The sequence below is a fragment of the Notamacropus eugenii genome, chromosome 1 (genome assembly GCF_028372415.1).
Source record: "Notamacropus eugenii isolate mMacEug1 chromosome 1, mMacEug1.pri_v2, whole genome shotgun sequence".
NCBI classification, from domain to species: Eukaryota; Metazoa; Chordata; class Mammalia; order Diprotodontia; family Macropodidae; genus Notamacropus; species Notamacropus eugenii.
Genome location: NC_092872.1, coordinates 338151539 through 338175771, shown reverse-complemented (window position 1 = coordinate 338175771; position 24233 = coordinate 338151539). Strand labels below are relative to the sequence as shown.

At 36.2% G+C, this 24233-nt stretch overlaps 1 protein-coding gene across 1 annotated transcript; it reads right to left on the bottom strand.

Annotated features, from left to right (window-relative positions):
* Nucleotides 1-134: 134 nt before the first annotated feature.
* On the bottom strand, nt 135-6314 carry IL9 (interleukin 9). Its single transcript, XM_072641313.1, is given in 6 exon segments — nt 135-242; nt 3337-3468; nt 5792-5824; nt 5920-5955; nt 6068-6280; nt 6282-6314. Coding segments are annotated over 6 exon segments (555 nt in total).
* Between the last annotated feature and the right edge of the window lie 17919 nt (nt 6315-24233).

Here is a 24233-nt window from a genome sequence, read left to right as displayed (position 1 = left end):
TTCAAACAAATTAGCAAAGCCTCTTTAAGCTTCTTGCAATTCCCATTTGGACTTTCATGTTAATTATTTCAGTGCAATAATTACAGTAGCATGATTTATTTAGATAATAAATATTATAAATAATAATTTGTTCATTAGTTGTTAGAAATAGGTACTTTCTGGAAGTTTTCCTGGAGAGCCTTCAGAAACTCCATTGTGTTGGCAGTGAAGGTTTCATTGCATGGCTGGTAGCATGAAAAAGGCTGTAGAATGAAAGTGGAGCACATTTAGAGGAACTGAAACTGCCATGACCAGTTTATACTGGTCAGTAAGACTCATACTAGCTTAGGAATTGGCTGATATTTGATGTATTAGTAATAATAGTAATAACAACAATAATAATTTGACATTTATATAGGTAGGACCTTAAAGTTTCAAGTGTACATATAGAAATTCATACAATATTTCATTGAACCTCATGACTATAAAGTAAGGCAGGTACTACAGCTATTATTAGCTTCACTTTACAAATAGGAAAACTAATCTCAGAGACCAAGTTCCCTTGGTCACTTAGCCTTAGAAAGTGTCAAAGGCAGAATCTGAACCCATGTCTTCTTGACTACTAGTCTGCCATGAATTCTATCACTGGAAATTCATTTCCTATATGGTCTTCATCTTTCAGAGTATTTTAGCAAAATACAAATTCCCCTCATAGGAGGTGAACACCTTAAGCTAACAATTCAATACAGATGAATTGATAGTTCTCTAAGAGTAAGGACCTACTGGAATGGGATCCAGCCTTGGGACTAAGGAGGAGAGGATGATCATCAAAAAGAGAGATGGAACAGCACAAAACACAAACCACACACCTCAATAATTTTGTCCAGCGCTAATTCTAACTAGGACTAATCATTTAATATCTAAATTCCTTGTCCTCTCAAAAGAAACCTCTGGTAACCTTTAGAACACCAGTTAAGATTCATTAAGGATCTTATTTTATCCCCTCATGCCTCAGCCATATTTCTATAACAAGCAAAACTGAGAAAGCATATCAATGTTAACTGGCATTAGAAAGGGTTTACCTTAGAAGTGGAAGGAACATCGACTATCACCTGGTCAGGGATGTGCTGGCAAATGTTTAACGAATGGTTTTCAATGGGGGTGGGAGGGCAAAACTCACAAGACACAGTTTTAATTTTCAATGTCAAAATCACATTTTCAACATCTCCTTCTTGAGTCTAGACAATCAACAAACTGACAAAAAGTCCAAATTGGAGCCTTCGCTGATTTCAGAGGTATAAATGCTTACAATGATAATTTTACAATGAGTTCTCCACCAGTAAGTTCTCTAGCCAGTTAGAGTTGGTTTTAGCATTTTCCTTTATCATTTTACAGATGAGGAAACTGGGGCCAAGAGAAATTAAGTGACTTGCTCGTATCACAAAAGTAGTAAGTAGGAGAACCAGAATTTGAACTGAGGTCCCCAACTCCAAGTTCAGCCCACTTTCTACTGTTCCAAATCAATTGATAAGGAAGTACTCTACCCAATCCAGGGTGTTCTTTGCATACACTCAAAAAGCTTTAGGCAATAAACAGTGTGTTTTCTGATCAGTGTGTGCTCACTTTTCCATTATATTCTTCTAGAAAGATCACTGTCATGGCTGCACTACTTGCTACCCTAGAAGTTAGATCAAGGATGCTGTGTCTTCTCCTTTCCCTTTCCCTCAGCACCAGTAATTCAGGTCAAGAAATGACAGCTAAGATACTTATAGTCATATATATATATATATATATATATATATATATATATATATATATATATATATATATATAGTCATATATAATTTAAGACCATAAAATTACTTAGGTAGACAGAATGTGGTACAGTACTCAACTGAGTCAGAAAGAGTTGGGTTTATAACTAGCCGTTGACACTTATTAGCCATAGGGTCATTGAATTGCTTCTGGACCTGAGTTTTCTCATCTATAAAATGAAGAGGTTAGACCAGATGGCTTCTGAGGTCTCTTTCAGCTCTAAATCCATGATCCTATGATTCAGAGCCTTGGGTTTTCATCTGAAAAGTAGTGAATATGCTTTGTAGGACCTAGTTCACATAGTTGTCAGAAAGATCCAATTGGATCATGAATGCAAAGCACCTTATAAGCTTTAAAGCATTGCAGTATCAATAGTGATTACTATTGGGAGAATCAGTTAATTGGTTCAGAAGAAAGGTGCCTCTGAAAGCCATTTGTTGATAATATAACTAAAGTGGGATCACTAGAATAGACATTTGTCCTGAGGCATACCTTTAGAATACTCTTGGCAATTGTCTTACTATTTCTTCTAAAAGTTAGGTGAAGCTGACATTTGCATTCAAGATTTGCAGGCTTTAGATCAGGGATATTACTTTTGACCTTCTCTGAATCACCATAATAGAATAATTGCCTTGCTCTCTCAGTATCACCAGCATTTATTGACCCTTCCAAGAAGGGGATGCTTGTAAAACCCACAGAACTGGGAGTGAGTCCATGTGAGTGACTCTAAGTTTTAGAAGTAATTCTAGGAACCTAGCGTTCTTTGCTTTACATCAAAATTTCATTTGCTTGTGATTTTCCTGCTCTTTATTTATAACTTCTGTCCATGGACTTAATATTGATTATTGATAATGCTGATTAGCAGTGCACACCAAGGGAACAATATAGCATTAATATTTGTTTGTTTGTCTTGGGACCCAGACTCTCTAAACTTTAGCTGATAATTATATGGATTGGTCCCTTTTCCTAAAGCAGATAGGAGGGAATTGGATACATAGGCTGTGAAAATATTTAAATTGAATTTTTTAGAACAGATGCTACTTCTAGCTAGTCAAAAAACATTTGTTAAGTGCTCACTATATGGCAGACATTGTGCTAGGGAAAGGGATAAAAAGGAAGATCACACTTCAAGGGTAAAACCCTGGCCTTCTGACTTTTTGGAGGCACACTAGCCGTATTATGTAATGAGATCTGGGTCTAAGCACTTGGTCTTAGCATCCAGTTCTGCTCAGAAACTTATTTGCTATGAGATCCTAGGCAAATCATTTTCAAAGTCTCTGTTTTCTCCTCTACGTAATAGACGTTATGTTATCAAAATTACCTAACTCACAGGATTGCTATTTAGAAAATACCTTGCAAATCTTAAAGTAACATATAAACATGAGTTCTTTTGGGATATTGAAATTCTTAGACCTCTTTAGACAATAATAAGCCATCAAAACCAATTTCTTTACTTGTGACCAGAAAAATTTATCTGGCGTTCAGAGTCAAATAAAATCACAAACAACAGTTCGTAAAAGGAGGAAAAACATTAAAACTTACCTTGCAACTGAGGCTCCTCAGGTGACTGACATATCTCTGCACTTTAAAGATGGTTCGACCATAAATCGGTTTCAATGTCTGGGACATCTTTTTCAGCCCATATTGAAAGCATGATGTACTACAGTTGTTCTGCTAAAACATTACATTACATTATAATCTATGATGATATGATATGATATGATATGATATGATATGATATGATATGATATGATATGATATGATATGATGATATGATATGATACAATATGGTCTTATTTAACCAAAGGGACAAATTTTTAGCAAGACTTCAGCCAAGATTTCGATCAAAAAAAGTTCTTACATTTTATCTAAATACATAGCAAGTCCATTCTTGCACTAAGAATATCTGACAATTCAGGCAGCTCTTCTCAATATTTAGATCCATTGTCATTTTCCCAGAGGAATACCTCATTAGAAAAAAAATCCCAATATTGTACTTCAGAGAGAAGAAAGACCCCTGGTGACAACCAGGGTCTGAGCTCCCACTTTATCTGATTCTTATGCTTTTCAGCCCTTGAGAACATAGAATGTAGAGCTAGACAAAATATTAGAAATCATATAATCCCTTCCTTTTATAGATTAGAAAACTAAGCTTTAGTTTATCTTGCCACAGTGGTAGGATGGATTCAAATCTAGACCTTCTGAAACTCAACCTAATGTTCTTTCTACCAGACTAAAGCTGCTTCATTACATCTGATATGCATGAGAAAAAAAGAAAGAAAGCCTCACTATACAGGAAATGTATTTAAACAGAAAGAAATCTCTGTGCCTTAACCTTAAGTGTTTGATATTTTTTTAAAAAGTCAATGAATATTAAGCTCAGGGACAGAAGTTATAAATATACATTATATTGTTATTTAATCCTATCCAACTATTTGTAATCCCATTTGGGGTTTTCTTGACAAAGATATTGGAGTGTTTTGCCATTTCTTTCTCCAGCTCATTGTACAGATGAGGAAAATGAGGCAAGTGACTTACCTAAGGTCACATAATTTGTGTCTGAGGCCAGATTTGAACTCATAAAGATAAGTCTTTCTGCTTCAAAGACCAGTGCTTTATCCACTGCATTACCCAGTTGCCCCAAATGTGTTATGGTTTCTTCTAAGTAAACAAGTAGTATGATTTAATGGGAAAGGACATTGGAGGACATGAATTCAAATACTGCTCCTATTCCTGACTCCATTTGTGACTTTAGGCAAGTCACTTCACCTCTTAAGATCTCAGTTATTTTATCTATAAAATGAGAGAGCAGGACTAGATGACTTCTAGTATTCCTTTTAGCTCTAAATCTCTGATTCTAAATGCATTAGCCCTCCTTACTTTTAAAGTAACATTCTTGGAATGATTGGGGAAGGAATTTTAGGATCATTGTGGAAGTATGATATTTGACCAAGGTAGACACCTTAAATTCTCTGTCAATTCCTCTGGGACTTGAAGTGGAGAAGAAAAAAAAAAGAATGCTTTCTGATTTCAGCTCTAACCATGCCACTCCCCTTCTCATTGAGTTTTTGGTAGGGAGGGGACAAAAAAATACAGAAAATTAATGGACAAAAAACAAGGTTAGAGGAACAAAAAAGATATAGACTATTGGAAACATTGTAAATCCACTCCGAAGTTAAGAGTAGGATTAACATTGCCACAATTAAAATCTTTACTTTCTCCCCAATTTCCAACAGCAAACACTGTATTGTCAACAAGGGAAACATTATAACCATGAAATACATTTAAAATGGTTTTGCAGAAATCCAGACTCCCCCAACACTTGATGCCAAGCAAGAGATAGAATATTATTTCCATTACACTATGAGGAAGTGTGTAATGTGGTAAAGAAAAAACATACTCCCTATGCAGTGGATCATTGGTTTTTTCATTCATACTTTAAAATTTTCTTAGAATAGTAAATACTGCCACTAATATAGAAAGAAGCTGTTTACTTTAAAATAACGTAATCAATATTTTAATCTCTTACATTTTATAAGGCTGGCTACAAATGAAGGTTTCATTCTTATGTCATAGCCAGAATCATATGGTTTGTTTGACATAGACCTTAAAGGACCTTCTAGTCCAACCACCCTGAACATTACAAAAGAAGAAACTGAGAGCCTAAGTGGCTAAATGGTTTTCCCATGGTTTCCTAGGTTGAGGCAGAAGTAGAATTTGAAACTAGGTCTTATGGTACCAAACTTTTTCACTATACTTATCTCATGAGTTCTGAATTTTAACAATAAACATAACAATGAGATCTTTCTAAATTGCTTCACAGACATTAAATCACATATGAATGTAGCTATTATCATCATCAAAATTGTTTACTAACATTGTCCAATTAAATTTTTAGATGAATGCAATTTAAAAAAAGAATGATATTTGAAAAGAAGAAAGTCTTCGGTGTTTTTCTTTCACTTTTCTTACAGAAGAGGTAGGAAGTCATACTTACAGAAGATACAGGAAGACATAAACAGTCAGTCACCTGCAAAAGAGACATTTAAAGATAAGATTCTGTTGAGTGATATTTAGCAATAGAAAATTTCAATGGGGCTTAAAAATTCGGATTCATTCACTTACGTTGGCATTGCAATCGCAGGTTGCAGCAGTCTCTTTCTAAATTGGTAAAGACATACATACACACACCAAGAAAAACAATCATGTTGAATTCAAAGTCTTTTTTAGTTTCAAATTGTTCATGAAAAACACCAAGCCCTCCTGAACATACCTCCAAACGGTCAATGAGATTCTGGGTAACTTCAGTTGGTTCTGGACTTGAGCAGAGGTTCCCACTCGGACTTGGTATACTGTGTAACCTTGATTGGTTCTGGTCTTGAGCAGGGGTTCCACTCACTGACAAGAGCAAGGTTGAAACGAAAAGCCCGTTGAAGAACATCTTTGATTCTTCAATGTGTAACTACGACTGCAGGCTCTCCTTTTTAAATTGTGTCCTCTATAAATTCCCTTTCCATCATGGAAAACCCCTGAGTCAACCCCTGAGCCACTTTTTCTTTGAAAGTTTAGACCACCGTTTTTTTTTTTTTAAAGAAAAAAGTCCAATTGAGTCACTTAACAAAACATAATCAATTTTGTGCTAGGAAATTTCAATCCTCAGAAAAGATGATTTGAAGAGTTATAAGTTGCAGTAGGAAAAGTTAAAGATCTTACACTTCTAACTTTTTTTCAAGATAGGATTCTAATTGTGAAAATGCTGGTGTTTTCCTAAAAGCTGTATATGTGTTTTCCCTTTTAGCATCATTTTATATTATACTGAGAATGTTACTCAGCCTTAGGTTCTAATAATGAGATTTTTTTTTCTGGTTGTGGACAGGAATGGGGGTGTTGGGGAAAGGATGAGTGAGATCATAGGGTAACTTTTTTTTTGCATTTTATCTTAAGATAATACTTACTATTGAAGTCAGCATATTTCATTCATAAATCTTAGAAGTAATTTTTATTACTGGACCACATTTTGCTCCTGTCCAAAATGCTTAGTACCCACTTGCAAATGACCTTGTGCTGGGAAAAATTGAAAAGCAACTTTGAATGGATACTACATTTTGAATCTCATCATCAGAGTACTTAGTGTTTATGGAGTTGCTATAGCTTTAGACAACATTAAGTACATTTCAAGACCAAATCCAATGATTGACTTAGGATAGACATAGGTATGATCCCATCTTTTTGCTGAGAGTCCAAAAGCATTCTGCTGTCTTTCATTCAAGTCCACAACCTTGAAGTCATTTTTGACTCTTCTCTGTGCCTCAACACACATATCCTAACAGTTGTCAATCATTGTTGATTCTACCACCTTAATAGCTCTCATATACATCCCATTTTCCTCCCTCACAGACTCTCCCTAATTTAGATCTCCATAGCCTCTCCCTTGTACTCTTATAATAGCTCCCTAGTATGCTACCTTTCTTTCTGTCTTACCTTCCCAGCCAATCCTCTGCACAGCAGCCAAAATTGATTGCCCCCAAATATAGCTCTGCCCATGTCACGATACCTTGAATGTCTTCCTATTGTCCCTCTCCAGGACAGACTACAAAATTCTAGCCTAGCTCTCTAGAGCCCCCCACAATCAGAATACCACTGACTATTCTAGTCTTATTTCGTATGACTCACCTTTACACACTCCTCATCCCAATCAGATCAAGGTGTTCATTCTTCTCTACTATACGAGACAGTCCATTTTCTACCTCTGAACCTTAGCAAAAGTGATTCCCCTTTTCTGGAAAGCAGGCCCTCCTCAACATCACCTTATGGAATCCCTCTTGAAAACACAGTTCAAAAGTCCTTTCCTATAGAAAGCCTCTCCTGATTTCCCTGGCCCAAGGTATTTCTTTTCTCTCCAGCTTTTTAAATTTTTAACAACTTTATATAATTCAATAATCTAATAATTCTACAACTTACCTACTTCCATACATGTTAGATCCTGTCTGTAGAGTGAGAACAGGTTCTTAGAGGACAAGGATTGTCCGTTTTGTTATTTTTTGCCATTCTTTGTATTTCTAACTCTCACCATGATGACTATAACACAATTAATGCTTATTGATTAATTCCCTGATGAACTATAGATCAGTCATTCACTGTATATTGTATTTTTTCCAGATGAAAAAATGTAAGCCCAATGTACCTTCTATTCCCCCAACTCCACTTTAAACAATAACTAAATATTTTCTTCTCAGTGTTTGCATAATATAGTAATCAGTCAGTCGGTAAATAAACGTTTATTCAGTTTATAATACTATCAGACACTATGCTAAGTGCTAGGAATACAAAGAAAGGTGAAAGACTGTTCCTGCTTAGAAGGAATTGGCCATCTTTGTGCAATAAGAAATTAACATAGAGTTTAAAGACACTTATTCAATTCAATTTGTATATATCAATTGTCGTTTACATGTAATGAATTACATTAGACAACAAGGGATGCAAAAATGAGGAAGAAATGGTAACAGTCATAAAATATTATAGCTTAAAATGGGTAAGTACAACAAACATTGAATCAGCTGTGTTCAGAGTCCTCATGGAAAGCAATAGCATCAAACTGAGATGGATGGAAGAGAAGCCATCAACATAAATGGATAACTATATTACCCATATTATATGCCACATTACATACTAAATAATATAAATAGATATACTAGGTTACATGCTGAATAATATAAACAGATAAATATATTGTTATATACTAAATAATACAGGTAAATACACTATAAATACTATATTATATGTGAAATATAAATAGATAAATATACTATATTACATGAGTCAAAGAGTTCAAAGGCACAGTGCTACGTGAATTCTGAGGGATAAGGCCATTAGTTGACTTTGTGGATCAGAAAAGGCTTTCTAGAGGAGGCAAGCTGTGGGTTAAGATTTAAAGAATATAATTTAAAGAACGTATTAGAATTCAGCAGGCAAAGAGGAAGAGTTTGGGAATTCTAGTTGTTGGGAAAAGTGAGCAAAAGCATGGAGTCATGAGGTCTCAGTCATGTTTAGGGGACATTTTGGCTGGAATAGATCATCAAGAGAAGTAGGACTGAACAGCAAGTGTCAGCAGGGTAGTGATTCTGTTTCTAGCAGGAACATGGGACAGAAAAGAAGGCTTCTTCTTGCCCTCTTAAGAACTATAGATCCCAGATAATAATTTACATTGGAATAGAAAGGAGTCCAAAGGAAGTGTGGAGTCACCTGGCAAAGAATGGTAGAAAGCAATGGGAAAAAAGAACCAGAAAACACTGATAGCTTTGGCGTGTCAAAAGTGTGAGTTGGCTAGGGTCTGTGTCTTCTCTGGCCACATATGTTGCCTCTATCTATACACTACACATAGCCTAGGGACCTCAGGGTTCTGACACTGCAAAGCCATTGATATCCTCTGGGGATAGAATCATGATGGTATCAACTGGTCTTTTTTGGAGACTACACTTAGCTATTGTTGCTCTCTGCTGCTCTCTGCTGGTTTTACGTTTTAAAAACCCCCATCATTTTCCTCCACAGGGAAAGAATCTTTTTGACTCTAGTTTACAGCTTTCTTCTGTCTTGTGGGGATGGGAACCAACCAGCTAGCTAGAAAAGCCCTTGAGCATTTTAAATGTATTTCTGAACTTCTTTGATTCTATGTGAGCTACCATTGTGTTTCTTTTGTTGTATATTTAACTGAGACAAAATTCCTTTACAGTTTTCACTCCTGCAATACCAATAATAATCATGGATTATGCAAATCACTCCTCCAGAGGCTGTGGTTAGCAAAAATGAGTCTAGGGAAGAGGGGAAGGAGGGCAGGGCAAATTAGCAACTTTTTATTCTATATTACTACCCATAAAAAATCACGATTGTCTCCAATAGGAAGGACCCAGAATGCCTAGATAAGAAATATAAACTTGAATTTGGAGAAAAAGTAGGAAGAAACTGAAGATTTTTGAGTAGAGGGGTGTTATAACCAACCATATTGTTACAAACCATTATTCTCGCAGAGATATATGGTATGACTTGGAGGAGGAAAAGAGAAGAGGCAAGAAGGCTTGTTTGTTACAATAGCTAAATGGTGATAGTATGGATCTGTTCCAAATGGTGAGGCTGCTAGGGGGCGCAGTTGATGGAGTGCTGGTCCTAGAATCAGGAAGAATTGTGTTCAAATCTGGCCTCAGATGCTTATTAGATATGTGACCCTCTTTGTCTCAGTTTCCACATCTGTAAAACGAGATGTAGAAAAAAATGAGAAATAAACCCAGTATCTTTGTCAAGAAAACCCCTAAAAGGAATCCTAAAGACTTGGACATGACTGAACAGCCACAACAAAATTATTAGGTGGTGGCTATGGCAATAAAGAGGAGATGAGAGAAAAATTATTGCTCCTGATTTTCCAAATTTCAGCCCTATAATTACACTCACCTTTTGCCACATCCACCCCTATTCAAGTGCTGCTGCATGGCACGGAGGGAAGTCTTATAATTGTTAACTGGACTTATTACAAATTTATGTTCTTTATTCTGGAAATCCCATAGTTACCTTAAACTCAGCATATCCAAAAGAAAACTCATTATCTTTCCTTTCCATACTCTCCCTTCTTCTAAGTTTCTCTCTTACTGGCAAGAGACCCACCCTTCACCTAGTCACCCAAGTCTTTTTAAGAGCGTTAAAACCCTCGTTCTTTTTTTCTTCAGTATTTTTTGGGTCTTCTTTAGCAGACCGTTGACTCGATTTTCATGATTTTCTTGCATGACTCTCATTTCTCTTCCCAATTTTTCTTCTACTTCTCTTACTTGATTTTCAAAATCCTTTTTGAGCTCCTCCATGGCCTATAACCAATTCATATTCCTCTTGGAGGCTTTTGATGTAGGAGTTTTGACTCTGCTGTCCTCCTCTGGTTTTATGTTCTGATCTTCTTTGTCACCAAAGTAAGATTCTACAGTCTGAGTTCTTTTACAATGCTTACTCACTGGCCTAGCCAAACACTTGACTTTCTAACTCTTTGTCAAGGTAGAACTCTCCTTCCAGTGGGGGTGAGGGTGGGGGTGGGGTGGGTATATTGTCCCAAGCTTCAGAGATTATGTATCAGACCCTTGATCCAACACCATCTGTGGGCCCAGAGTTCCAGAAACAGCCTCTGTAGCTACTGTTGCTGCTGTTGCTGTCCCACCAGCAACTACCATCACCTCCACCACCCTGTGGCTGGGGCCAGACCCTGACAGATGGCATACTCCTCTTTCACTCAGGTCCCACAAAGTTTTCCCACTGACCTTTTTGGAATTTGTGGGTTGAGAAGTCTGGAAACTGCCACAGTTGCCAATGATTCAGTGCCTTGAGCCCTGTTTCAGCCTGTCTGTGCTGGCAAAATGTGACCCACTCCCTGCCCAGTGGGAAAGATACTTCCTGTTGACTTTCCAGATTGTTTTAGGCTAGGAATTTGTTTCACTCTGTCATTTTGTAGATTCTATAGCTCTAGAATTTCTTTAGAGTCATTTTTATAGGTATTTGGAAAGTTTTGTGGGACAACTCAGGGACATCCCTGCTTTTATTCTACCATCTTGACTCTACCCCCTCAACTTCCCTGTTCTCACTGACTTCTGTGTATTATATCTGTTGTCAAGATATCTATATCTATGTGTAGATAGATAGATAGATAGATAGATAGATAGATAGATAGATGGATGGATGGATGGATGGATGGATGGATGGATGGATGGATAGATAGATAGATAGATAGATAGATAGATAGATAGATAGATAGATAGATAGATAGATAGATAGATAGATAGATAGATATCCTTTGGTCTACTTACACAACTACCACCATAATACACATCCTTATCACCTCATGCCTACACTAGTGCCTTTTTTTGGGATCTCTCTGAATCAAGTCTCTCCCTACTCCAATCCATCTTCCATATATATACCAAGGTAAATAGATCTGACTCTATCACATACATACACTCACACACACACACACACACACACACACACACACACACAGTCAATCAATTCTAGTGGCTCCCTATTACCTTTAGGATCAAAAATAAAATCCTCTGGTTAGCATTTAAAGCCCTTCTGGGACAACATTCAAAGTCCTTTCTGTTTGACTGTACCAACCAGAGCTGGTGCCCCATTGGCCTACCCTTCAAGCACCCAAAATCACCACTATGTGAATGAGACAGTAGAGGGGTACTTTACTGGACATATATGAGACACACTTGGTTTTTAAAAATATGTAATACAAAGTGAATTAAAATGAATTTTGTTTTGGGAATTTAAGGACATCTTTAGAATAATTAGAGATGTTCTTGGTTATTATAGGGAATCTCTGTGGAGATTCAGTTTCACAATTTTGTGGTAACTGCTGAAGACCTGAAAATCTTCAGCACCAAAGTTCTTGGTACCATCAAATGGAACAATGTCAGAAATGGATATGGTTTCATCCCATAACAAAATAAAATAATGGAGGGGCAAAGCCAAGATAGTGGAGTAGAAAGATGGACCTGCTGTAGCTCTCCCCCATAGCCCATAAAATACCTGTAGAAATGATTCTAAACAAATTCTAGAGCAACAGAAGCCACAAAATGACAGAGAGAAAGAAATTTCCAGCCCAACACAACCTGAAAGGCAAACAGAGAAAGAACTATGGAATTCAATCACAGAATGAAGCAGATAATTTTCTTTTGTATTATGTTTTGGTTTGTTTTATGATTTCTCTCATTCATTTTAATTCTTCTATGCAACATGACTAAGGTGAAAATGTATTTAATAGGAATGTATGTGTAGAGCCTATATAAAATTGTATGTCACCTCAGGGAGGGAGTGGGTAGGTAGGGGGGAAGAAGGGAGGAGAGAGGGCAAAAAATCTAAGATGTATGGAAGTGATTGTAGAACACTGAAAACAAATAAAACAACAACAACAAAAAGAGTTCCAAAAAAAGAAAACTCCTAGGAACTATGTAGCCAAATTCCAGACTTCCCAAGAGTTCCAAAAAAAGAAAACTCCTAGGAACTATGTAGCCAAATTCCAGACTTCCCAGGTCAAGGAGAAAATATTACAAAAAAGCCAGAAAGAAACAATTCAAATATTGTGGAAATACAATCAGTATAATAGAATTTAGCAGCTTCTACATTAAGGGATCAAAGGACTTGAAATATGATATTCCAGAGGTCAAAGGAGACAGGATTAAAACCAAGAATCACCTACCCAGCAAAACTGAGTGTAATACTTCAGGGGAAAAAAATGGAATTTCAATGAAATAGAGAACTTCCAAGCATTCTTGTTGAAAAGACCAGAGTTGAATAGAAATTTTGACTGTGGAATACAAGAATCAAGAGTAACATGAAAAGATAAACAGGAAAGAGAAATCATAAGGGACTTACATTCCTACATGGAAAGATGTTATTTGCATCTTATGAGACCTTTTTCAGTATCAGGGTAGTTAGAAGGAATATCTATATCTATATCTATATCTATATCTATATCTATATCTATATCTATATCTATCTATCCATCCATCCATCTATCTATCTATCTATCTATCTATCTATCTATCTATCTCTCTCTCTCTCTCTCTCTCTCTCTATACATACACACACACACATATATGTGTAGGTATGTTTGGGTATGTGTATATATTGGTATGTATATGTACGCGTGTGTGTGTATGTATGTATGAATGTGTGTATGTATATACATATATATACATACATATATACATACACATATATATATATATATACATATATGAACAGAGGGCACATGGTTACCTGAATATGAAGGGAGAATACCTAAAAAAAATAAAATTTACTGTTGAATGGAGTGTACTAGGAGAAAGAGAAAGGGAGAGGTAGAATGTAACAAATTATCTCACATACAAGAGGGAAGAAAGAGCTTCTACAGTGGAGGGGAAGAGGGGAGAGATGAAAGGAAACAATTGAACCTTATTCTCATGGGATTTGGCTTAAGGAGGGAATAAGACACACTTAATTGGATATGGAAATCTATTTTACCCTGAAGGAAGGTAAGGGGGAAGGAAATAGAAGAAGGAAGACAATAGAAGGGACAGCAAATTGGGGAAAGGGATAATCAGAAGCAAACACTATTGTGGGAGGACAGGTCAAGGGAGACAATAGAATAAATTAAGGGCAGGATAAGACAGAGGGAAATATGATTAGTCTTTTACAACATAAATATTATGGAAGTGCTTTGCATTGTTACACATGTATAACCTACATTGAATTGCTTATTTTCCCAATGAGGGTGTATGGGGAAGAATGAGAGAATATGGAACTCAAAGCTTTAAGAATGAATGTTAAAAATTATTTTAGCATGCAACTGGAAATTAAATTATACAAATAATGGAGTATAGGAATCTATTTTTCCCTACAGGAAAATAGAGGGGAAGGGAGATGGAAGAAGGGAAGACAGACCAGAGGAAAAGGTGGATGAGGTGCATGCTGTCCTGGGGTGGGAAGTGGGGAGATACGGGGAGAAAATTTTCAGTTCAAATTCTTGTGGAAGTGAATGTTAGGAACTGAAAAATAAATTATATATTTAAAGAAAAAGAAAATAAGATAAAGGTTTTCTATGTCTACATACTAAGACTTTTCCATTTGACTTGTATCTGAAACTATTTCTAGGAATATTCTTCCTCTCTTGAAAAGAGATGCTGTCTTGCTTTTCTATTTATTCCTCAGCACTTAGCACAGTATTTCCCCATAATAACGATTATGCATTCATCTTCAGCCTAGAATTATTGAATAACTGATATAGCAGACACAGAAGAAACTTAATGGCAGCTTCCTTAAATTGAGAATAGAATTATATATATCACATATATGAATGTGTGTATATAAATATATATACACACATAATCTAAATTATAGAATATTATGAGTATCAAATTGTTTTTAAAATTATTTTTATCTTCATTGTGGACAAAATTATTAATACTAATATAATTTCTCAGTGGAATCAGGAGTTGCAAAGCAGACACAATAGAACAAATTGGCCTTTTTTGGATCCACTAGTTATTAGAATTCTCTTCCTCTCCAAATTACTTTTTGCTACATTGTATTATCTCAGTTTTTTACATGTTGGATCCCCAAGAAAATGCCAGTTTTTGGAAGACAGGATCTATTTCATTTTTGTCTTTTTATCTCCAGTCACTCATTAAATATATGTTAAGCACCTGTTATGTACAGGAGTTGAGGGTATAAATAAAGTATATGTGTGTGTGTTCGTCCTTCATTGCCGAAGAAGACCATGCCATCAGAGAAATGATGATATGACTTGCACTTGACTTTGTTTTGAGTGGGGGAGGGCTGTGCAGGTCACCAGCCTCACTTCTCCAGAACTATCTGAATCCAGTGACCAGATATTAATCAGGATGACTGGAGATGACTCAGGATGAGGCAATTGGAGTAAAGTGACTTGCCTAAGGTCAGACAGCTAGTGAATGTCAAGTGTCTGAGATAAGATTTGAACTCAGGTCCTCCTGACTCCTGCACTGGTGCTCTATCCACTGCACCACCTAGTTGCCCAAAGATATTGGAGTGATCCAGCTCATTTTACAGATGAGTTAACTGAGGCAAACAAGGTTGAGTGACTTGACTCACACAGCTAGTAAGTTTCTGAGGCTGGATTTGAACGTTTGAAGATGAGGTTTCCTGATTCAAATCCCAGCACTCTATCCACTATGCCACTTAGTTTCCCCAAAGTATAACTCCTATCCCAAAATACATTTGTATGGGACTCTCTCCTCATTGACAGAGATGAAGGCCCTCCCCTGAGTGAGGGCCAGGACAGAGTTGGAAAGAATGGGAGATCTCCAGGGTTCTTCAGGATTCTTTTGGTCTTTTCAAATATGGAATCACTCAGAGCATTGCTGGCTTCCAACTTCTAAGAGATAAGGTGGAGGAAGTCAACCCTACTACAGACTGCTGAAGGAAAAGTCTCTGGGAAGACCAGAGAGGAACTGGCAGTTGCCATCTTGTCCCTATCCCTAACTTCCTACTCTACAGACTTCAGGGAACATCCCCTTGGGTGAGATTTTAACCCTTTTGGTTGAGCTGAATTACCTCACTACCAATGGGAGAATTTCCTTGCTTTGTATTTTCTTACATATATTTTCATATGCATACTTTCTCTGATTTGTTTTACTATTGAATTGGATAAATGAGTTTCTTGGCTAATTGCTGTTTTTGTGGAACCAGTGTTTGATGGGAAGGGATTGGTGGTTCCTTCATTCTCAAAGAGGACCAAAATGACATTACTATGTTGGGGTCAAGATACGGTGTGTCCAACTATGGCTCATCAGATCAAGATGAGCTCAGAACATTCTACCACAGATTGGACACAAATAGTCCATATGATTGTATGGAGTGGAGATGTCTCTAAATATGCACATTTCATGTTTCTTTTGAGCTACTGCAATTCTGCTTTCCTCATAGAGCACAGTACCTTCTTTGATGTGGGCATGCCATACTGGGTGGTCCTGTGCCAGTGTCTATCATGTCATGCAATCAGTTTCCAAAGTTCTTCAGAGAGACCTTGAGAATGTCCTTATATAGCTTCTTCTGACCTCCATATGAACACTTCCCTTGTGTGAGTTCTTCATAAAATAGTCTTTTAGGCAAATGTATGTTTGGCATTTGAATGATGTGAGTAGACCATGGTAGCTGCACTCTCTATAGTAGAGTTTGAATGTCTGGCAGGTCAGCTTGAGAAAGGAACTCAGTGTCTGGTAACTTTCCTTGCTAGATGATCTTCAGAATCTTCCTAAGACAACTGAAATGGAAGTAATTCTGTTTTCTGGTGTGTCCCTGGTATACTGTCCAGGTTTCACAGGCACACAACAAAGAGGTCAGTAAACAATTCTGTAGACCTTTAGTTTGCTAGACTGCCTAATACCTTTTCTCCCCTACTTGTTTTTATTCACAGTTGATTGTTCACTCAGAGCAACCTCTGAAGCTGACATGTAGCAAAGTGTGGATCAATTCTGTGCTACTTGTGCTAATTTTGGTCTAATAATGAACACTAAGAAAACACAAGTTCTTCATCAGCCAGCACCAAACCATCTATACATGGAACCATCAGTTACGGCAAATGGAGAAATTTTGAATACTGTGGACACATTTGCTTACCTTGGCTGTATACTTTCCCAGGAATGTATGCATAGATGATGAGGTTGATGCATGCATTGTTGAAGATAGTTCAGTATTTGAGAAGTGATGAGGAAAAGAAGTGGAAAGGGATATATTTGGAGTCCTTCCCTATTCCCACTCCCATCCCCATACTGAAACAGTGATCAGGAGTTAGCTTGAACCTGAAACTCACATCCCCTGGTCTAATCATATTTAAACAAGTAGAGTGACATAATTTTAGCCTTGTACCCTCTTTTTTTTAGGAGAACAGAGTGATAGTTTTTTCCCCTGTTCTCCTGCTTCTCCTATTGGCGGGAATAAAAGTCTCCCTTTGAGAAGGACTGGGGGATAAGGGACTGAAAATGTTTATTCCCTTCAAAGCACACAAAGACAACCCCTTGTCACATGTAGGCAAACAGCCCTCACTACACATGGGACCTTGGAATAAAAGGTTTAAAGATAGTCTGTGCCCTCAAGGAGCTCATGGTGTAATAGCGGAGACAACACGCAAACTACTATTTACAAACAAAACAACGAGGTATAGACATTTTAGAGATAATCCACAGATGGAAGGCACTAGAATTAAGAATTGGGAAAGACTTCTTTCATAAGGTGTGTTTTAGCTGAGACTTGGAAGCCAGGAGATGAGAAGGTAAAACATTTCTGGCATGGGTGAGAGCCAATGAAAATGCTTAGAACTGGAAAATAGAATGATTTTTTCAATGAATAGTAAGGAGACTGTCACTGAATCATAGAGTGCATGAATGGGAGTAAGGTATAAAAAAATTAGAAAGGTAGGAGGGGACTATATTTTGTAAAGAGCTTTGAAAGCCATGCAGAATTTTATATTTGATCCTGGGGGTAGTAAGAAACTACTGGGGCTTATTAGGTAGTGAAGGGTGGGGTGGCATGGTCAGACCTGAGCTTTTGGAAGATCACTTTGACAATATGTAGCATAGTACCTCACATATGGTCAGAGCTTTAAAATATTTCTTTATCCGAATTTGTCAAAATTGAAGTCAGCAATAGATACAGTAAATTGTGAATCTTACATTGTCCAACAAAGAAATACAAAACTATTAGGGAAGGAGGATAAGAAAGGCTATTTAGCATGACCAATACTAATAACCAGTGTTTTGGCTTGTTCTTATTGTTCTGGGTTCTGGCCTCCTTTTTTTTTTAACTAGAATTGTGGTTTCAGTGGTATAAAGAACTCCTATGAGAAGGTCCTTCTACCAATGCAGATTAATATCTGCACTGAAATTTAGTCTTAGAGAGTGATCTGAGACACTGAGAGATTAAGTAACTTCATAAGTCACAGGGTTGGAATCCAGGTCTTTCTTACTCAAGCCCAATTCTCTAGACACTCTGCCAGTTACTGAAAGTAAATAATTTTAAAACTAAAGTATATGAAATTTTTCACTACCTTCCCCACCCACTGAGTTGTAGAAAACTAAGAATACCAAGTTCAGCAAAGCATTTTGAAATGCAGATGTTTATCTAAACTTGGGCCACAGAAACTTTTGAGGTTTAGCTTCTAGGATTTTATTTAAAAAGGTAATTGTAAATATGCAAATTAGTCCCTCCAGAGAAAATTTGCAAAGCTTCTAAATTACTCACTAGTTTGAAATACCAAAAGGATTTATGAGGAAACCTCTTATCAAACTCTAGCCATCCTGGGGAAGTTGACATCTGACATGACAACCAAGTCATTGGATGAGATGAGACATTTTACAAACCATGAGTGACAAGATGATTCTGACACATTTCTAAAGATAAAGAAACTCGACTGTTTAGTTTGAGTAATGAAAATTATTTACCAGAGAATAGGATAAAATAATTATTCTAGGAAGTCAAAATAATAAAAAAAAATGAATTTCCAAGGAAAACCCACTCTTTTATGTTAAAATTTAAATGTTACATGAACAATCAGTAAATGAGTTCTCAAGCAAAAGAACAACTTTATTTTTGCCTCATTTTTGAAGGAAGTCTTGGTAGACTTGTCTTCCAACAAACCTGTAGGGACACAATACCCTCAGAATATCTCAGAAAGCTAGGTTTTTCTCACATCTCAGGTTCTGGTGTCTGCTCAGCTCAAGTTTCCAAAACATCACTTCTGCCTATGTACCCTAATTAATGCAGCTAAAGGCACATTTTAGGCCCAGGAAGTCTGTACTTCTCACCCAATGTCTGACTTAGGTCAGCCAGGTCATCATCCTACAATTTAACAAACATATATTAAGCACATAGATGAGGAGCTGTGTGTGTGCGTGTGTGTCTGTGTGTCTGTGTGTCTGTGTGTGTGCGAGCGTGCACATATGCCTGGTGAAACCATGGACTTCTTCTGAGAATAATGTTTAAATGCATAAAATAAATGCATATGATTACAAAAGTAATTGCTTATATTGAAACATAGTTATCAAGTTTTTAAGAAAGTTCATGGTTAAACTATGGTTAAACCAAGGTTAAATCAAGGTTAAAATCACTGATCTAGTTAGATGAAGAGAGAGAGAGAGAGAGAGAGAGAGAGAGAGAGAGAGAGAGAGAGAGAGAGATCAATGGAGAACTTATTATCTGCTTAACATTGTTCTAAATACTAAGGACAAAATATAGCAGCCAACGAGACAGTCCCTTTCCTCAAGGACCTTACATCTGATGGGGGACCAAGGAATTGGTAATATTATGTTTCTATAATGTGACAGTTTGGAGTTGGTGGCCTAGAAGTGAGGTGGAGACTTGGTTCAGGGCAAAATAAGGTTAAAAACTCACCTATCAGACAAGAGTCCGTGGTTCCAAGGCTTTTACCCAATTTAGTTTAAATGTCTACCTTTAGGTATCTGAGACATATAAGGCACCATATTAAGCACTGGGGTTAAAAGGCAGAACAACAACCAAAAAAATCCCACTACAATGTGTAAATTATTGTGTTGTTAATGTTTTAGGGATAAAGATAAAGAAGTTCTAGACACTGTCCTCTTTGAGTTTATAGACAAGTAAGGAGTAATGGATCTATAAACTGAACAATGCATCAGTGCAGATCAATATTAATCTGTGCCTTCTCAACCTATGTGATTCTTGTCCATGTTATTCCCTGTGATGTATTCAATGTGATGGAGTTCTTCTTTTTTACTTCTAAAATAAATTTGATTGATGTCTCGTATTTTTTTAATCACCAAAATTTCCCCCAAGAATCGCTTCCCTTCATTTTCTAAGAAAGTCATTCCATATAACAAATAATATTTGTAAAAGAAAAAGAGAAAAATAAATCAGCAAAACTGATCAATACATCTCAAAAAACTGAAAATATGTGTCACATACCACACACATGGCTCTGTATCTCTTCAGAAAGGATGAGATAGAAGTGTCTTCTCAGATCTCCTCTTTGAAATCATGCCTGTATTTTATAATTTTGGGACATTCAGTTTTTTTGATTATCCTTTCTATTTGCATTGCTACAGTCATTGCATATATTGTTTTCTTGACTATGCTCACTTAACTCCAGATCAGTTTATGTAAATCTTTCCATGTTTCTTTATATTTATCATATTTGCAATTTCTTGTAACATGATAATATTCCATTAATTTCATGTACTGCATTTTATTTGGCCACTTCTCAATCAATAAATGTCTTTTGTTTCTAATTCTTTTTTATTAGTATTTTATTTGTTTTCAGTGTTCTACAATCACTTCCATATAACTCAGATTTTTTCCCCTTCCCTCCCCCTTCTTTTCCCTCCCTCCCCTCTCCCTCCCTGAGACAGTATACAATTTTATATAGGTTCTACACATAGATTCTTATTAAATATATTTTCACCTTAGTCATTTTGCATAGAAGAATTAAAATGAATAGGAGAAATCATAAAACAAACCAAAAAATAATACAAAAGAAAATGATCTGCAACATTCTGTGATCAAATTCCATAGTTCTTTCTCTGGATGTGGAAGGCATTTTGCCTTAAGAGACCACTGGGAATTTTTTAAGTCCTTGCATGGCAATGAAGTAGTATGTCTACCAGAAAAAATCCTCATACACTGTGGTTTGCTGTGTATAAAGTTCTCCTCCTTTCACTCAGTATCAGTTCATACAAGTCTTTCCAGACCACTCTGAAGTCTTCCTGTTTATCATTTCTTATAGCACAATAGTTTTCCCAGCAATTTTTGTCAAACAGTGAGTTCTTATCTCAGAAATTGGGGTCCTTGAGTGTATCAAACAGTAGATTGCTATATTCATTGACTACTGTGTCTTGGGTACCTAACCTATTCCATTGGTCTACCCTTCTGTTTCTTAGCCACTATCAAGTGGTTTTGATAATTGCTGCTTTATAATACAATTTGAGATCTGGTAGAGCTAGACCACCTTCTCTGGCATTTCTTTTCATTAGTTTCCTTGATATTCTGGACCTTTTGTTTTTCCAGATGAATTTTGATATTATTTTTTCAAACTCTACGAAACAATTATCTGATAGTTTGATTGGTATGGCACTGAGTAAGTAAATTAATTTAGGTAGAATTGTCATTTTTATTATATTGGCTCAGCCCACTCACGAGTAACTGATGCTTTTCCACTTTCTTAGATCTGACTTTATTTGTGTGAAAAGTGTTTTGTAATTGTGTTCATATAGTCCCTGGGTTTGTTTTGGCAGGTAGATTAGCAAATATTTTTATAGTGTCTACTGTAGCTTTAAATGGGATTTCTCTTTCTATCTCTTGCTGTTGGGCTCTGTTAGTAATATATAAAATGCAGAAGATTTGTGTGGATTTTGTAACCTGCAACTTTGCCAAAGTTGTTTATTGTTTCAAGTAGTTTTTTCCTTGACTCTCTGGGATTCTCTAAGTGTATCATCATATCATCTGCAGAGAGTGATAACTTAGTTTCTTCTTTGCCTATTATAATTCCTTCAATTTCTTTTTTCTTCTCTTATTGCTACAGTTAACATTTCTTGACATGACTTGCATTTGACTTTGTTTTGAGTGAAGGAAGGCTGTGCAGGTCACTGGCCTCACTTCTCCTCCAGAGCCATCTGAATCCAGTGACCAAATGTTCATCAAGATGACTGGAAATGACCCAGGATGAGGCAGTTGAGGCTAAGTGACTTGTCCAAGGTCACACAGCTAGTAAGTATCAAGTGTCTGAGGTGAGATTTGAACTCAGGTCCTCCTGACTCCTGCACTGGTGCTCTATCCACTGCACCACCTAGCTGCCCCTAACATTTCTAGTACAATATTGAATAATAGTGGTGATAATGGACAACCTTGTTTCACCCCTGATCTTATTGGAAATGCATCTAGCTTATCCCAATTGCATATGATGCTTGCTGAAGGTTTTAGGTAGATACTGCTTATTATTTTGTGGAAAGTTCCATTTATTCCTATGTTCTCCATTGTTTTCAATGGGAATAGGTGTTGTATTTTGTCAAAAGCTTTTCCTGCATCTATTGAGATAATAATGTGGTTTCTGTTAGTTTTGTTGTTGATATAATCAACATTGTTAATAGTTTTCCTAATATTGAACTAGTCCTGCATTCCTGGTGTAAATCCTACCTGATCATAATGTATTATTCTTGTGATTAGTTGCTGTATTCTTTTTGCTAAAATCTTATTTAAAATTTTTCTGTCTATATACATTAGAAAAATTGGTCTATGATTTTCTTTCTCTGTTTTGGTTCTTCCTTCTTTGGGCATTAAAACCATATTTGTATCATAAAAAGAATTTGAGAGAACTCCTTCTTCCCCAATTTTCCCAAACAGTCTATGTAGGATTGAATTTATCTGTTTTTTAAATGTTTGATAGAATTCTCTTGTGAATCCATCTGGCCCTCAAGATTTTTTCCAAGGGAGTTCATTCATGGCTTGTTCAATTTCTTTTCCTGAGATGGGGTTATTTAAGTATTCAACTTCCTCTTCTGTTAGTCTGGGCAATTTGTATCTTTTAAAATAATAATCCATCTCATTTAGATTGCTGAATTTATGGGCATTCAGTTGGGCAAAGTAATTTCTTATTCTTGTTTTAATTTCCTCCTCATTGCAGGTGAGTCCACCTTTTTATTTTTGATATTGGTAATTTGATTTTTTTCTTTCTTTCTTTTTTAATCAAATTGACCAAAAGTTTATCAATTTTATTGGTTTTTTCATAAAACCAACTCCTAGTTTCATTTATTAGTTCAATAGTTTTCTTAATTTCAATTTTATTAATATCTTCTTTGGTTTTCTTTATTTCTAATTTGGTATTTACTTGAGATTTTTCAATCTGTTCTTTTTCGAGCTTTTTCAGCTGCATGTCCAATTTATTGATCTTCTCTTTTTCTATTTTATTTATGTAGGCACTCAAATATAAAAAACTTCCCCTAAGAACTGCTTTTGCAGTATTCCATAAAGTTTGGTAGCTTGCCTCATTGTCATTCTTTTGAATGAAGTTGTTGATTGTTTCTATAATTTGTTGTTTAACCCACTCATTCTTTAGGATTAGATTTATTAGTTTTTAGTTTATGTTTCCATGGCCTTTGATTACGTATAAGTTTTACTGCATTATGATCTGAGGAGGATGCATTGACTCTCTCTGCCATTCTGCACTAGATTGTGAGGTTTTTATGGCCTAGTACATGTTCAGTTTTTGTTTATGTACCATGTATTGCTGAGAAAAAGGTGTTTTCCTTTCTATCCTCATTCAGTTTTATCCAGAGATCTATCATATCTACCTTATGCAGAGTTCTATTCACTTCCTTAACTTCTTTCTTGTTTATTTTCAGAAAGAGGGAGGTTGAGGTCCCCCACTAGTATAGTTTTGCTCTCTATTTCTTCCTGTAACTCCCTTAACTTCTCCTCTAAGAATGTGGATGCCATACCACTGGGAGAATATATGTTTAGTAATGAAATTGCTTCATTGTCTAGGGTGCCTTTTTGCAAGATATAGTTTCCTGCCTTATTTCTTTTGATTTTATCTATTTCTGTTTCTGCTTTGTCTGAGATTAGGATTGCTACTCCTGCTTTTTTTATATCAGCTGAAGCACAATAAATTCTGTTCCAACCTTTTACCTTTACCCTATGTGTTTCTCTCCTTTTCAAATGTGTTTCTTCTAAACAACACATTGTTGGATTATGGTTTTTAATCCATTCTACTATCTATCTCTGTTTTATGGGAGAGTTCATTGCATTCACATTCACAGTTATGATTACTATTTGTGTCTTTCCCTCCAGCCCCTTTGCCCTTGTTTATATTTTTAGTTCTCCCTTCTCCCTTCCTCTCTCCAAGAGTTTTAATTTTTGACCAC